The sequence below is a fragment of the Contarinia nasturtii genome, unplaced genomic scaffold (assembly GCF_009176525.2).
Source record: "Contarinia nasturtii isolate CC-2019 unplaced genomic scaffold, AAFC_CNas_1.1 Cnas_scaffold_928, whole genome shotgun sequence".
Lineage (NCBI taxonomy): Eukaryota > Metazoa > Arthropoda > Insecta > Diptera > Cecidomyiidae > Contarinia > Contarinia nasturtii.
Genome location: NW_022198275.1, coordinates 610 through 17,068, shown reverse-complemented (window position 1 = coordinate 17,068; position 16,459 = coordinate 610). Strand labels below are relative to the sequence as shown.

General features: G+C 32.8%; 6 protein-coding genes across 6 annotated transcripts; 1 reads left to right on the top strand and 5 right to left on the bottom strand.

Moving 5' to 3' along the window:
• Positions 1-615: 615 nt before the first annotated feature.
• Positions 616-1,655, bottom strand: LOC116342906 (uncharacterized oxidoreductase TM_0325-like). Its single transcript, XM_031770710.1, has 4 exons — positions 1,236-1,655; positions 1,056-1,169; positions 929-992; positions 616-839 (listed from the first exon to the last, which is right to left on the bottom strand). The coding sequence occupies exons 1-4, from the start codon at positions 1,605-1,607 to the stop codon at positions 616-618; spliced, it is 774 nt and encodes a 257-aa protein (XP_031626570.1). The 5' UTR covers positions 1,608-1,655.
• A 709-nt stretch (positions 1,656-2,364) lies between these two features.
• LOC116343033 (uncharacterized oxidoreductase TM_0325-like) lies at positions 2,365-3,483 on the bottom strand. The gene is made up of 2 exons (XM_031770906.1): positions 2,877-3,483; positions 2,365-2,816 (listed from the first exon to the last, which is right to left on the bottom strand). The coding sequence occupies exons 1-2, from the start codon at positions 3,363-3,365 to the stop codon at positions 2,538-2,540; spliced, it is 768 nt and encodes a 255-aa protein (XP_031626766.1). The 5' UTR covers positions 3,366-3,483; the 3' UTR covers positions 2,365-2,537.
• Positions 3,484-4,068: 585 nt separating this feature from the next.
• On the top strand, positions 4,069-5,280 carry LOC116342824 (zinc finger protein 511). The gene is made up of 3 exons (XM_031770585.1): positions 4,069-4,367; positions 4,450-4,648; positions 4,718-5,280. Exons 1-3 carry the CDS (start codon positions 4,192-4,194, stop codon positions 5,195-5,197), a joined length of 855 nt encoding a protein of 284 aa, XP_031626445.1. The 5' UTR covers positions 4,069-4,191; the 3' UTR covers positions 5,198-5,280.
• Positions 5,235-8,834, bottom strand: LOC116342823 (delta-like protein 1). The gene is made up of 10 exons (XM_031770584.1): positions 8,725-8,834; positions 6,886-7,068; positions 6,674-6,814; positions 6,527-6,604; positions 6,306-6,451; positions 6,195-6,240; positions 6,050-6,100; positions 5,847-5,955; positions 5,756-5,787; positions 5,235-5,686 (listed from the first exon to the last, which is right to left on the bottom strand). Exons 2-10 carry the CDS (start codon positions 7,061-7,063, stop codon positions 5,358-5,360), a joined length of 1,110 nt encoding a protein of 369 aa, XP_031626444.1. The 5' UTR covers positions 7,064-7,068; positions 8,725-8,834; the 3' UTR covers positions 5,235-5,357.
• Positions 8,835-9,399: 565 nt separating this feature from the next.
• LOC116342930 (antigen 5 like allergen Cul n 1-like) lies at positions 9,400-10,814 on the bottom strand. Its single transcript, XM_031770752.1, has 5 exons — positions 10,523-10,814; positions 10,354-10,457; positions 9,907-10,276; positions 9,792-9,840; positions 9,400-9,702 (listed from the first exon to the last, which is right to left on the bottom strand). Exons 1-5 carry the CDS (start codon positions 10,542-10,544, stop codon positions 9,456-9,458), a joined length of 792 nt encoding a protein of 263 aa, XP_031626612.1. The 5' UTR covers positions 10,545-10,814; the 3' UTR covers positions 9,400-9,455.
• Positions 10,815-13,147: 2,333 nt separating this feature from the next.
• On the bottom strand, positions 13,148-16,091 carry LOC116342839 (myotubularin-related protein 9). Its single transcript, XM_031770605.1, has 8 exons — positions 15,366-16,091; positions 15,114-15,281; positions 14,821-15,038; positions 14,499-14,745; positions 14,208-14,436; positions 13,722-14,134; positions 13,546-13,643; positions 13,148-13,473 (listed from the first exon to the last, which is right to left on the bottom strand). The coding sequence occupies exons 1-8, from the start codon at positions 15,574-15,576 to the stop codon at positions 13,396-13,398; spliced, it is 1,662 nt and encodes a 553-aa protein (XP_031626465.1). The 5' UTR covers positions 15,577-16,091; the 3' UTR covers positions 13,148-13,395.
• Between the last annotated feature and the right edge of the window lie 368 nt (positions 16,092-16,459).

Here is a 16,459-nt window from a genome sequence, read left to right as displayed (position 1 = left end):
TGCAATATTTGAAACTTGGGAAAATAATGCAAAATGGATATTTATATAAATGCAATACGACCGAAAGTCTAATTCATATCGATCTAGATCATTATTAATTTATAGATTTACACTTGAGAATAAGATTGTTTACTATTTACATTTGAAAATTATTTGAAACGTTCATACGAGAGAGGCCAATAATTTTATCCATAGCAAACACAAATAGTTTTTTATATTTACTTTTAGGTAAGATATCTTGTATGCGGAGTGCGCACATAGAAAACATCGATAGACCAATGCCAATACACTGTAGCATGCTAAATATCGAGCGTCAAGCGTTGTCTTCATTCGCATGAATTTGTTCATATACACCGCGACTAGAATACTATAGTTGTATTTGAATGAGAATACAATATTGAGAACTTTTGTTGAATTTCTGATTTACATTAAAAAATGTCCAACTGATTTTTCAAAGCATCTTCCCATCATCAAATAACATTAAGATATCTAGATACTGTTCATTCTTTACAATAATTTTCAAGTAATTTATTTTCTTTAAAATCATATCAATATTTAAAGCAATTTGAGCATTTTTGTATCAATATTATACATTTTTCTTTAAATAACAATTTTCTAAAAATCTCCTTTCAGGCTAATACCTCCATCAACGGGCAGCAGTGTTGCAGTTATAAAATTCGACCGATCTTTCGCTAAAAATGCAATTGCATTGACACAATCCTTAGTGTATCCAATGCGATCAAGTGGATGGGCTTTGATATTTCTTTCAACCAAATCAGCATATTCATCGCAATTTTTTTCAAGGCCACCTCTTGTATAGAAATCTGTATCAATAAAACCTGAAAAAATACATGTTCGAGGAATGAAGCGTTATTTTTCTCTAATTCTTACATTTTTAAGTTTTCAAATATGAACTGATGGAACTTACTTAAATTTATCGAATTTACACGCACTCCTTTCTCTGCCAAGTGCAATGCTGCACATTTGGTAAACTAAATATGTAGAAAAGTATTTAATTTTAGAAAACAGTTTTTAAATTTGATTATAAAAAAAACCTGGTCCAGTGCGGCTTTAGACATCGAAAAAACCATAGAATTTGTAAATGTTTTTAGTGTCATTGCACTTGAGACATTGACGACATTTCCTTTGCTTTCAATTAAGTACGGAACCTGAAAAATGTTGGCGGAAAATATTTGATTTAATACAATAAATATAAGAAAGAAGTGGTTTCTTACGGCAAGTTGAGTTAGTGCAACTATGCTACGAGCATTTATGGTCATGACGGTATCAAAATCCTCCATTTTCACGTTTTCAATCGTTCCATGAATGCCGATACCAGCATTATTGATTAAAATGTCCAAACGACCATACTTTTCAATGGTTTCATTGATAATTCGTTCTGCATCAATCGTAACATCGCCCAAAATGACCAGCGGTTCACTAGTTACACCACATGCGATAATTTTTTTCACAACCTTTTTGAATCTCTGTCCATCTTGTCCGACAAGCGCTAGTAAGGCACCGTGTTTTGCAAAATATTCCGCCGCTGCCGCACCGATCCCATTTGAGGCACCGGTTATCAAAATAACTTTATTTTCAAAGGACATTGCGCTGTTCACTTTAACACACGGTACACAATCAACTTTAGGATTTCGTTGTTAGTTCAATACTAAGAACAATGTACAAAAAACTTCAACAAAATCAAAATTTTAACTGTTTTTATCATGAATTATTCAACGATTTGAAGAATTTCAATTATTAGACAACAAAATGTACACATTCTTTTTCCTTCAGACTGTAATTGGACTGCGACCCTAGCACTCAATTTGCACTGTTCACCCGGGACATTCGCACCGTGCGTCAGTTACGAAATCACGAAACGGAAGACGGAGCGACACATGAAGAAAGTAGTGTATGCACGTGCGTATACGCTTCATTCCTTGCGTCTTATTCGTTATTCCCCTTTTTTATCTTTTTGTTATGTAGCGTAGCAGCCTTTGCCATGCAAACAGCTGAAAAAGGGGAATAAAGAATAAGACGCAAGACACGAGGCATATATGCAAATACACTACTTTCTTCGCTCCGTATTCTGTTTCGTGTTTTCGTATCTGACGCACGGTGCAAATGCCCCGGGCGAACAGTACAATTTGAGTGCTTGAGGATGGAAAATACTATATAAAACCTGAAATTTTGGTCTGTGTCTATAACAATGAATTTTTAAAAAAATCTATTTTCTGGCGCAAGCGTGTCAACACAAAAAGTTTAAAAATATAATTATGATATGGAATAAAGATTTTACGCTACAATTTAAAATGCGAATGCTTGAATCTTTCAGTGTTTTATTTTATTTCCAGTAAATAATAAATGAGATAGATTCTTCAAAAAGTAACAAATTAGTCAACGGTCGATTAGTTTTCATAATTAATAACATCACATGCGAATATTTGGCACCCTAGGTATGACCTACACATGCATTAAATATTGAAATCAAAAAACAGTAATTAAGGAGTGACCTTGACATTTATTTTAAAATTATCTCAAAATGCTCCTTTACGACCCAAGCCTCCATCTACAACGAAAAGATGGCCCGTGACAAAGCTGGCTTTCTCACTCGCCAAAAATGCAATGGCATCTACAATGTCTTCAGATTGCCCGACACGTCCAATTGGATGCATTTCAATATTTGCCTGCATCAATGATGCGTATTCTTCGCTATTCCTTTCGAAACCATGAAAATCCGTATCAATAAATCCTGGGTTTACACTATTGCACCGAACGCCTTTTTTCGCTACCTCCATGGCCACACATTTCGTAAACTAAACGTATAAAAATGAAGCACGGTTGAAAAATAAAATTTTAAATTGTGTTTAATGTACCTGGTCCAAAGCAGCCTTGGTCATTGAGTAAATAAGAAAATTCTGAAAAGATGCAATGCCCGCAATGCTGGAAATATTTACAACATTTCCTTTACTTTCAATTAAATGTGGAAAAATTGCCAATTTAGTAAGTTGAATGACACTTCGCACGTTGGTTGCCATCATAGTATCGAAGTTTTCAATGTTTAATGTTTCAAGCGATTCATGATTACCGAAAGCAGCGTTATTAATCAAAACATCCAAACGACCATACTTATCAATAGTTTCGTTAATAATTCGTTCTGCGTCAATGGCAACGTCGGCTAAAATTACCAATGGCTCCATTTCGATGCCTTTCCCTTTCATATTTGCAAGAACTTTTTCAAATCTTTCAGCATTTCGCGCGACAAGGGCTAGTAATGCGCCTTCTTCGGCAAAATATTCAGCAGCTGCAGCACCGATCCCATTTGAGGCACCGGTTATCAAAATAACTTTACCAGCGAATGACATGATGTTGTTTTTTTTTAACTTTTGTTAAATAACACTCACAAAGAGAAAACTTTTCTTCGTATTATGTTTTGGTTGATCAAATAGTAAAGATGAACTGACCAACATCAAATGTTGCACTTTCTTTTTAAGTGAATTCGTTTCATAATCCTTTTTTGTTTGGCTGGAGGGGCATAACATTATTGTACCTTATACTTATATCATCATTTAGAATATATGAATTATTTCGTCTAGACATTAGAAACTTTCACCTTTTTATTTATTAACAATGTCAACAATTTTGTCACGATACAGTTCAAGTATATTATAACCTTGGACACATTTCGTAAAAATTCAAATTAATATCAAAAGCGGTATATTAGTACATTACATTTATTCTTTTCTTAGAATCTTTCTTTGCAATTTGTACATCAAAACCAGGCGTTTGCATTGAAAATGAATTTTTAATAGTAATCAGTATAAAAATGGGAAGCAACATGTGAATTTTGAATATTTCATAAGCATTCAACAGCAACAGAATCATTAAATATAGTAAATGCTTTGGTGATTTCTATTCAATTTCTGTGCCACATGAATTTCACCACGTGAATTCGGTCAAATACGAATCGTATTATACGATTAAGTATACACAGATGTCGCTACAAATATTTCTCCACTGAGCTACAAGTTTCAAACAGATGTTTCTGATTGTCAATTGTCAAATGAGTGCGAATGTAAATAAAAAGGTGAAAGACAGAATTCTAACCAACAGCTGCTCAACTGAACTGGCACAGTTGATGAAGGTACATTGAAAGTGTAGTTTTAAAATTCACACTAAAACGACGTTGCAATGACATCGACCAAAGTGATTCAGTTGGACGAAAAGATGGCAAAACTACACGAATGCGGTAGTGGTTTTCGAGCTAAGGATGATCCATTTTTTGAGGCAAATAATACTGTGATTTTCACACCGTTTGTCCGACTCGGTGTATATCGATATGATGACGAAAGTCTTTGTCATAAATCGTAAGTATTAAAATCAGCCAATCGGAAAATCATTTCTTGCTATGAATAATTTGTAAAAAAAACTCTTATCTTTTCACCACAGAGATCGCATACGTTGCAATATTCCAAATTGTAATGAAATGTTTGACACAATATTTGCATATGAAAATCACTATAATTCATTGCATCGTTTTTTGTGTGCACAATGTAAGAAGAATTTGCCCAGTGCCCATTTGCTTGATTTACATTTGTCGGAGAAACATGATTCCTTCTTTGCTGTCCTATCAGAACGAAAACCGATGGTAAGTGTAATGTGTCTTCTGTCAAGTCCAATATGTCACAATGATTGAAATCGTTTGATTCAATTTCAGTATCGTTGTTATTTGGTGGAATGTTCAGTGCTGAGCAAGAATGCTTCGGAGCGTCGTGATCATTGCATAACGGTGCATAAATTTCCGGCTGATTTTCGTTTTGATTGTTACAAGCATGGTAACAAGAAAAGCAACAACAAAAATGATGGCAAAAAGATTAGTCAAAAGTTACCGGATCAAAAGGCATCATCACCATCGTCGTCCGTGACGTCTGCATTACAACAGTCAAAGATGGTTGTATCGGTAACATCACATGATGAAGATGTCGAATTGGAGGATAAATCAATTTTACTCATGACACAACGTAAAAATTTCGCCCATTTTTCATTCGGTCACAATAAGACGAAGACATTTCGTTCAAATTCCAATCAATGTTATGCTAAGCAACTAACTGCCAAATCGGAAATCACCAAAAAGCCCCAGTCTGGCCTCGATGACGCCAATTTGGTGGATGAATTAATGGATAGTCTACCACAATGATTGAATTTTCACTTTAATATTGTTTATTTTTGTAATTCACTCGAATCATCAAACATTTTACCACAATAAATAAGTTAAACATAGCTAGAAAATAAATTATAATAAACAACAACAACGAAAAATGATTATGTTTCTTACTCGATCTAATGACTAATTCTATTTATGCCTCGTTGTCAATTTCTTCCACTGAAACGACATCAGTTTCATCTGTTCTGGATTCGGTTGTGTGCTCATTACTTTCAATGTCCTCTTCCGAATTTGTAGTTGGTTTTTTTGTCGTTGATGCCGTCGCTTCTTGGCTTGGTAACTTTGATGTTGTAGACGGTTTCGGTTTTGACGTTGAATTCACAATCATTGGAACGATTTCACATTTTTGACCTTTGAATCCTGACGGGCATTCGCATTTAAATGAGCCCTCATCTTCAGTTAACGACGTACATTTTCCACCATTTAAGCAAGTTTTTGGATTTTCTTCGCAGTACTTTAATTCTACAGATAAATTTAAAAATTTAAATTTAAGAATTTTTCTGTTCATTTGAACATTTGAAAAAAACCCACCTTCATCACATAACATTCCTCCGTAACCAGGTCTATTAAGTATGTTGAAACATTAACATTTACATTATTAAGTTTTGTATCATGTACTTACTTGCAGTTGCATTCCCATGGTCTCTGGCAGTCACCGTGCTTGCAACCTGGATATGGATGACATTTGTCGCAATTATCTCCATGGTATCCAACTTTGCAACGACATTCCCCTTTAATTAGACATTAATTAAAATGACACATTATTGTAACGTTCGAACTACAAGCGCATAGAACAGTCTTGTAACAACAAAATAATCTCTTTACCTGGTTTCTTACAATATCCATGCTTTTGATTGCAATTAGCAGCGCAGGTGGCTTGAGTTAGAACAAAAAATATATATTATAAAAATGTTTTGTTTTTTTTTTGCATCGTGATTGCAGTATGAAAAATAAAAAAAAATAATCTTACGAATGTGACATAAAATGCCGGTCCATCCTGGATTACATTTGCATTCCTATAAATAAAAACACATTTAATTTTTGTACGTCCAAAATGTCGTGTAAAATTTATATGTTTTACCAATGGTTTTGTACAACTGCCATTTTGACAACCAGGTAAAACTTGACACTCTTTGCACGTTGGTCCAGCCCAACCCAATCGGCATCGACATTCATTTGGAACTTCACAATAGCCACGAGTTGAATGACAATCTTCACGGCAAATGGCTGACGGAAGAATTTCATTTTTAATTCGATTTTATTTTTTCCAAATTTTGGATTATTTGAATAGAAATGTCTTACGATCGGTGCAGAATAATCCATCCCAGCCTTTATTGCATATGCACTCAAACGAAACGTTACAATAACCATGTTGACAGCCTAAATTAGTAATAGAATAATATGATTTGAATATCATCCAACCAAAATATCCATAAAAATCGTTTTAACCTGGCAATGGGATACAACGATCACATTTTTCTCCATAAAATCCTAAATTACAACGACACTCTCCGGGCTTTTTGCAATAGCCGTGCATTGGATCACAACCCTTTCGGCATAATGGAACATCGCACAAGTCGCCTTGCCATCCTTTAGTCATTGTGGAAATATAAATCTAAATCATAATCCAATAAATGCTAAAATGTTGAAATTTTACAAACCTGGCAAACACTTAACATCTCCATTATCGTCACATGTGTAATGGGATTGTTCATTTTGACTGGCTGGCACCTCACATGCTTGTTTCTTCCATTTGGGTACGTAACGTGCAGCAGCCGTTAAATAAATCATATAAAAAATCAGAAGCGCCACAATGGCCAATATCTGATTGAAGTTCATTTTCTCTAATAATTTGCAATGGAAACAAAGAAGAAGATGAAAAAAAATCTCTTGCATTTACATAAGTATGAAACATTTATTATTGTATTTATAACGCAGTGGGATTTCGAATTAATTAATTATTATGTTATCTTTTATCTGATTTTATCTGGTTTTATCTATCGATTTAATCAAATGCAATCAAATTAAATCATTTAAATACAATAAATGAACCAAAACAAAAAAAAAAATAAGAAGAAGAAGATAATAATCAAATTCATCATCCGTGTATGCTACAAAAATTATATTAACAACAAATTATAAAGGTAGGCAAATATCAAAAGATGTGCCGTCAAATAGGCGCGACAACATAAAAATTAATTAGCAAGCAACGACGGTTGCCGGTGTCGAAAATTCAACTGCACGAAAAAAAAGCAATAACAAAACTAAAACGTAAACAGTATCATAAACAACTTTCTTTCGTATGTCCGCATGCGTGCATACAAATCACATGTGTTACGTATAAATTGCGATATTCTCATTGAAAATTCATAATTGCCGTTGGTGTGCTGGTGTATTGGTTTCGAATTGATTTTTGCCCTAATGTTAATCGGTCGAAAACTTTCCTATTTGCTTTATTGGTTTTAAGAGTCATTGCTTATGATTTATGGTGATGCGAACGCGCAAATTCATCAATTTAATTTATGCAGCGCACAATTTTTTTCTGTATGCAGTTTATGGGTAAAATTTATTGACATAAATAATTCAAACAGAAAAAAGAAAAAAAAAGCGTCAAAAAATCCGATATATTTACGGCGTTCCTATAGCATTTGCATAGTTCGTACATAAAAATGTTTATTCATATTGCTGTATATAGATTTTGTTGATTGTGAACATACAAACTGAAACGTTGACTCTCTAATTGACCAAAAATGATCATAGCCGAAAAAAAGGCTCGCGTTTTTTTCTGTCTTTCTCTCTCCTAAAAAAAAAACGACAAATTTTCTTCAAATTTACATTTCAATCTGAATTAAATATCATATTAATGACGTCACTTTCACTCACGAATGTGAACACAATAAATTTGAAGTCATGTATCTACGATATGTGCAATTAGAAATCATGTCAAAACAATTCAAGTAGAAAACATCCATTTAAAAAATGTTTGTGAACACTACGATCTCTATTGTCTTGAAGCTTTAATAGACCTCTGAGATCGACACTTTCATGCCATGCCGTTCAATAAAGTGCTGTTTCTCTTTTTCACAAGAACACATTTTGACTTGAGAAAGCGTCGCGTGACTGATAAAAACAATCCAATTTCAGTCATGAAGCTGAACATCGTGAACACAATACGTGCGAAATGCCATTGTGTGTATTCATATAGTTTTTTTTTCGGATAGAGTAATCACAAGAGTAGGTCATGCACTGACACAAGTAGATCGTACATCATTTCATATATAAGACGGCTTTTTAACATTCACCTTTTACATCGCACATGAAATAGAACCGGTAATATTAACTAAATCAGAACTTTTTTGACTGAATTGACGATTGGTCGAAAACTTGTTTCAAATTTTCTTTTTTTTTCTAATTAAATCTGTTAATTCAATGAGAAAAAGCTGTATTTTTAAAAAATAAATAAATTACTATGAAGAGTTTTTTTTTTTTTTAATCATCACCTTTTATACATTCACGTCAAAGAATGTTTCACAAATGAGAACGCGATAGATTATTTTTTAAATGAAAAAGTTTCTCCGAAAACTAAACTGATTCGTTAGACTCAACAATCTTGACTGTTGGATGGATTTGAAAATAGTGATCGTCATGGCCATCGTAGTGGTATAGTTGTGCGTTTGCTGCAGCTCGCATAAAAGAAAGAAAGAAAGATAAACAACACAAAAGAGAAATTATCAGAAAGAAGAAATGTCGGTGTAACGGTAAATGGTGCAAACTAACAAGAAAAATACGGAGGGGAATGATTCATTCAAACAGAAATGACTTAACACGTCGAGTTTTGAAATGTAAATCGAACATTTCTTGTTCTAGACACGGTTTTAAAACAACGGTTTTCACAATTTCTGATTCTTTTTCTCGGCCATGTACTCATAATATAAAATGTTAATCACAAAATGCAATGGCATCATGCGTTATGTATATTGGTACTAAGAAAATTAGACATCACAATTCGATATCTTCTGCAGTTGAAGCAATTAAAACCATTTGAATTTCTACTATATAGCGCTATGCACATAAAAAATTAAAAAAAAATCAATACAAAAGATGAATCATCTCAGCGCATTTGCAATTTTTAATTCTGTGCACGACATTTCGAGAAATGAAATGAAGCAAAAATATTACGGTTAAATTTATTATTGTAATGGTTTTATTTGGCTTAACATATTTCTTAAGATTAATATACTTCATTAATGCTACAGAGGCCTGGATAGGTTTTGTCAGCGCCAGTTTTGCATTTCGAAGCCTTCGAGCCAGCAACATAAACAGGAGATCCAATCATATTTCCATACGAATAATTACATGCAAACAACACGGCTTGTGTTTCCTTTCCCTCTACGGTCATTTTAGTAAAAGCGGCAGCACACCCTATCGCCTCGGCTTTTTCTTGGACCCATTGTGTAAAGTGACCCACATCAGGTCCTCTTATTATTTTGAATGAAATTAAAAACAGAAATGTTCAGAATTGAACGACAACTAATCACTAATAACTATAAAAGTGTAATAAACTCACGAATTATCAAAATCCTTCTCCTCTAATTTGTTAATAAGATCCATCCAACCTGTAAATGTTTTTGAGATAATATGATTTTCATCACTTCACGAAAATTTTGACTTTAAAAAATTACCATAGTGTTGACCATCTTTGTTTTCATCGAACCAACCAAAAGCCAAATCAGTCAAGTCTTTTGTTGTAAAATTTCTATCCCAATTCAAATCGGTTGTCCATCTTTCGGCGATATTTTGCCCAGCACTACGATATTTCTGTGTGTCACGACATTTATCGTGTCCGTATATACATCGTCGAATATTTAATTCAGCCAAATATTCCAAGTCAGCGTCCCATCTCATCTTCGCCATGCGCACAGCCGGCTCATAGTTTTTAATCTGTCCGGAGGCTTGCATATTACGATACTTATTGTGTATGTCAACGAGGGCTTCTTTATAATCGGATGTCATTTTCAAAAGTTCTGGATTCTTACAGTCTGAACCCCAACCCTACATTCAATATGATTTGATCATTTTATTTTTATCTATAATTTTTTTTTTTCAAAGTATTTAAATATTAAACTTACACCTTTCGATAATGGATTGTTGCAGCCAATATTTTGAATGTTATTACAACTCAATTGACAATAGTCAACGGCCGTTGTGAATGATGCCATCATCAACAAAAGAACTAATTAAAATGAAAAGAATAATTCGTTCAGAATTCAATTTTAAATTTTTAGAATTTGAACTCACCAATTAATCTGATTGATAACATTGTCTTGGTTTGAATTATTTTTAAGTTACAAAGAAATTGAATAATCTCTGCCGGAGCTCAAGTAATCACTGATACCTAAAGTAGCGAAATTAGTCATTTTTATACAAAAAAAAATCCCGTACTAAAGATAAAGACAAAAATAAAGTATTAATTGAGTAAATAAAATTTGGAAGAAAATATTGAGCACTTTTTGACGTCATCTTGTTTATTTACATTCCAGACTTTTTGCTTCCATACTATTTCAGTTTATCAGTGACTGCAATTTAGATAAACATTTTTTAGCAAATATACGTTTATTTGTGATTTATTGAAACATATCTTCGTTGAATGAACCTGTTATTATAATAATGTTCTTTAAGCAACATATTTATGTTTGCAATGTTTTATTTTTTAAATAAACGAACACTTGAAAAAATATTAAATTTAAAATGTGAAAAAATTTCAAATATTTGTGCGTCTACACCTGTATTTCTTTTGGCAAAATTAAAATATTGACATAGATTACACACTACACAGTGTTTAATTGACGTTATTAATTGATAAATAGTAAATAACAGATGTGCACAAATAAAAGCTCATAGACAAGCATCAAAATGATTTATTAGTTAAAATTTGTCCAAAAATATAGTGTAAAAAAATACTGTCACAGACGAAATTATCATTCTGTCGTAAACTGAACTGAAGTCTCATACAGAATGTAATTTATAATTAAAGTTTTATGGATAAAAACATTTCCTAGAATTCAGCTAAATATAATTATTCTTTGTTATTACATCGGTATCTGTAATTCGTAACAATGAACTTGTTTTGCTAGGGATGTTTGCTCAGAAGTTGACGCAATTGAAAAATAGGCTTATCAATATGTTTTGATTCAAAATGACATCATAATGTACTATATAATGATGTGTTATGATAGTACTATTATCATATCATTACATTTTTTAAAGAAAAATAAAATATTAACAATTCAAGTCCATTTCTATAACGCACACTTCAACTAGAGGTGTCAAAGGACACGGACGGCTCGATGATGAACCGGGAAAAGTTCGATGATGAACTATGGTAGATGCGTCTCTTCTCTTCAATTAAAAAACAATCCATAATAATAAAATGGTAGAAATGGATGGAAACAAATCATTGTTATAACATTGTTAATCATTGTTTTACATTTTATGTGAAATGGAATTTTGATAAAATGAAACCTTTTTTCCACTGAATTGAGAATTTCTAGCGATTTTCTGTAAATAGACACTCTCAGAATTCGGAAGGTGATTCAAAGAGTGTGTCTAGAGATTGTAGTCAGTGGAAATAACAGTCATGAGTCACATAAAGCATTCATTGTGACACTATGAATTGATTACAAAAGCTTTGCGTCTGTTTAGATAAAGTAAAAAAAAAAACACAAACCGATTTTATTGCTCCGTTAAAAATTTAATGTCAATCATTTCCAAATTCAATTTCAAGCTGAGTTAAATTGAACACATTTTAATTTTCAAAAGACTTCTTTGATGCTACAGAGACCAGGATATGTTTTATCAGCGCCAGTTTTACATTTCGAAGCCTTTTTACCAGCCACGTAGATTTATCAAGTTACCATGAGAGTAGTTACAGGACAGTAATAATCCACCCACATTTTTTCCATTTTGATTCAAAGTATTAAATTTTTGAAAAGAACGCAAATTAAACAAATTTTGAACTTACGATTCGTCAAAATTATTCGCCTGAAGTTTAATAATCATTTTCTTTCAACCATGGGACTTACCTAGGATTAATCAGAAAGAAAAGAATGAAAATTAGTCAATAAGAATTTAAGCAGAATTGTAGAGTAATGGAATGGGGCTTACCGTCTTTATTTTCATCGAATCAATCAAATGCGAGATCTGCTATCTGTTTTGGTGTAAAGTTTCCAGGGATGTTATCGGCACCTGAAAAGTGCAGCACCCGACGAAGTTGGTGCGCTCTTTTTCAGGTGCCGCACCTCATTCCATGTAAATCTCAAGTGCCGCACTTGAATAATTTTTTTATTGTTTTAACATAAAAATATTGTAAAATAATTTTCAGAAAAAATATTTTGAATAATTTTTATGTTAAACACTGACATTTCTAATGTTGTGAATTTAACAACAATGCATTTTTTTTAACAATTCTTTCAATTACGTCGATTTTTTTTTGTCTAATCACAGTGTGGTACAGTCAATCTGATTTGTATCAGCGACTGTTCGTCACAAGAGAATTCTTTCTGGTGAAGAAGCACATGAGAAGGAAAAAGACAAAAAATGCATGCATAGAATTGTTGATCCAAAAGTTGAGTCTAATAATTTTCAACTTAAAAGAAATATATTCAAAATAAAAAGAAGACAATGAGATCGAAACAAAATATTTCTGTGATCCAAATTGAATGGTTTAGAATTCAGAAGTAAAAAAAATTCAATCTAAACAAGTTTCATATTCAAACTGCTGCTCGAAAATAAAACAATGAGCGTATATTGATTTAAAATGACGGTACTTTTCGGATTTTATTTTACTAAATAAAGAATTTGTCAATAAAAAAGTTTTCTATCAGTCACTATCCAATTGAATCGAATTGAACTCTATTTTCCATGTTGATTTCATATTTTTTTGTTTATTTTTTGTTCTTGTTGATTGATAACTGACAGCAGAATTTAGCCTCTTAATAAAAAATATACAATATTTCATAACGAAAGATGGATCGGGTAGCGATTACAATTGATTTGTTCGGGCACATTTACTGCATATATATATATAAATTTTAAAAATAATTGATATATTTCATATATTGATTTGTTTCAGAAAATACATAAGTTTTGATAAATTCTTTATGACCAGCGTCTTAATTGTTTTCGGTTTCATTACTAATTTCATAATATTCTTTGGTCAAGGCGATCAGTTCGTTCCGTAGTTTTATCGCCTAAACGTAGCCGAAATACAAAAGAAAATTTAAAATGTTTGATTAAAAGATTAATTCAAATGTATATATTACTTTGGATCGTGTCTCCTTTTCCTTTGTGATTAGCGCCTGAATTTGATGAAACATGTTCTTTGTTTGTGTTTGATCGATCACCCATCTCAAATACAATTCTAAAAAAAACGAAAAAAAAAACAATAAATTCGTCCAGTTTGTTTGACATAGATGCAATAATGGTAGTTTTTGTGTACCAGTCCAGAGCTCCAAGGAAATTGGTGCAACAGATGGCCAAATCACACCTTGATTTGGTTCATATATTGGATTTAAAAGTGATTTTAAAACATCTGGTCGATTCAAGTACGACCATAAGCTTGTTGTTCGTGTATGTAATTTGATTGCTTGGCGTTCGCGCTCAGAATCAGCCAAAAATGTGCCATACGAACTAAAAAAACTATTTTCAAAGAGTAAAATCAACATTTGTGTATTGAATTCAAAGCTAAAGGGAAACTGGCAGTGCAATTGATAGACGCTATCAAGGAATAAAACAAATGTTGAGGCCGATGTTTTTGGGCGAAGCTGTGATGGTGTGTAACAGGAATGTCGATGTCGTGTAGCAAATGGATAGCCAGCTTGAATCCATTCACGCTCAATAAGAGCTTGTATTCTATTTGTGAATGAAAAAAATGAACGTTTTGGTACTTAAAAAAAACGTTTGTTAAAATACGATAGGTTCTTACCCTCGCACTGTTCGACAGTCTGGATTCAAAATGATTTGAACGAGCGAGGTTACAATGAGCGTTGAGTCCATTCCTTTTCCACCATGTACCAAACAGGGTGATCCTTCTTGATCCAAACATTGAGCAACAACGCACGCTGCATTCAACGAGTTTAGAACAAGAGTCAACCAATTTGAATTTTCCAAGCGATCAAACCATTTATCGGTTGAGCAGGATGCATCATTACACGCTGAAATTATTTATCAAATGAAAATTACATTGTTGATTTTATTTAAATGTCATTTCTTGAACCTTCAATGAGTTTCGAAAAACTTTGCAGTATATTTGAAACGTGTGATAAACTGCCTATTGATCGAGTCACTTTACGCCATTGATTATAATGTTGATCGGTCTCGCTATTTGATTTGCCTTTACTCCATGTATCAACGATGAACCCTTTTTTGCTACGTCCTAAAATCACATTTAATATTGCTTCATCGGCTCGACATCGTTTATTATTTGCAGCACTGCTTGGTTGTGCACTTCGCAATAAAACTGCCTAGTAAATCAACCAAAATAAAAAAGCAACAATGTTAATTGATAAAATTCATATTAAATTTTGTTTGAATTTTACTCCGTTTTCATGTCGGTAACTCAACACCGGAAATCGTCCTCCGTCCCTAAATGCGGCTGATTGAATGATTTCTTCATCGGTAATGCTTTTCGGTACGACTAATTTCGGTCCATAAGTTGGACACACCGAAAAATCGCGATTGATATGCGTTATACGCCATTCGTCTGTTGCAAGCAATTTTGCAAATTCCAACTCACAACGGAACATTGTATATCCATCTGGAAAAAAATACATGAAAAGTTTTTTTTATAAACACTACTTTCGATGAAAAAAATTGGCCAGTCATGTCATACCTTCGAGAATTGTGTACATTGGTCGATAGAAAAATGGATACAAATATTGTTGACTATTCAAATTGGAAAGTTGTTCAATTGATGTGGCAACATTCAAGTATTCTTGCGCTTTATTAATTTCGAGTGAAATAATTCGAAGATCTTTACATTTGAGTGTAATGAGGCCGCCTACAAAAATGGAAGAATGTTTTATCAGTAGAATTGATAAAATCAAAAATCAATTACTGAAAAAAGAAAGAGAATAAAACGGACCTTGTATAATATTATTCAAAACAATTGGTTTTCGTTCAATAACATCGATTGCATGATGTAGCAGCCATAGTTCTTGGTCGCCTTCTCGACGTGAACTCAGGATTAAATGATGACCTGTGATACAAAGTGTCCCGTCAACTGGTTCGTTTGTTTGTGTGTGTAATATAACGCCGTCCAATTTGGGAGTCAATATCAATTCAGCAAATTCCATACTGTCTTACACAAATTAAAAATTAATTTGTTTTAATATTTGCTACACTGGTCGAATGGCACCTTTCAAATGCTTCACGTTGATATCGTTTCTTTCAAATGCAGATCAACTAATTTATGCCAATAAATTCATGATTATTTCTGTTTTAAATTTTTAAATTGAATGCGTCGTTCACTTGGTCTGGAAACACCGCAAGCTCTTTAACTAATTTAAAATCAATATAAATCACCGGTGATCAATTCACGAAAAAAAACTGTCTAAATATACTTAATTTAATTAAAGCTAGACGTGTACGCCGTTTTTTTGGATTGCTTGTCGCTAAAAAATGCTACAATATGTGTGAGACAGATATTGTGGGAAGTCAAATGTTATCGCGTTCTATGCTTCCTCGAGTGCAATATGTTTCGGATGACGTTTCTCTTATTTTTGTTGTTTGACATATACACCAACGGCAACGCAACAACAACAATATTATCACAACAGTGTCAAACATATCCATTCCCACACGTTCACACACTTCAATTGAATGCAACTGGTTATGTCAAACTGAGCACACAACCACATAACCATGCATCGATTCAGTGGAACGCCCAAATATTCTTCGATCTTTATATTATAGTACATTCAATTTTAAATTTACTTGCAAAAATGTGTTGATATGTTTATTAATGGAATGCATTTTCCAAAACATGTTTGCAATCTAAAAACGAAATCAAATATTATTATTGTAAATCCAATCCCAAGAATGTAGCAAACTGAATTCAATTTTATTGAATTGCTCAATTCACATTGGATTCCAATATAATTTAAAATAAATTGTACGTCTCCACTACGCAAAGTTTACGGTCAAAGTGCACCATATAATGAGTTGAATGAACTCAAG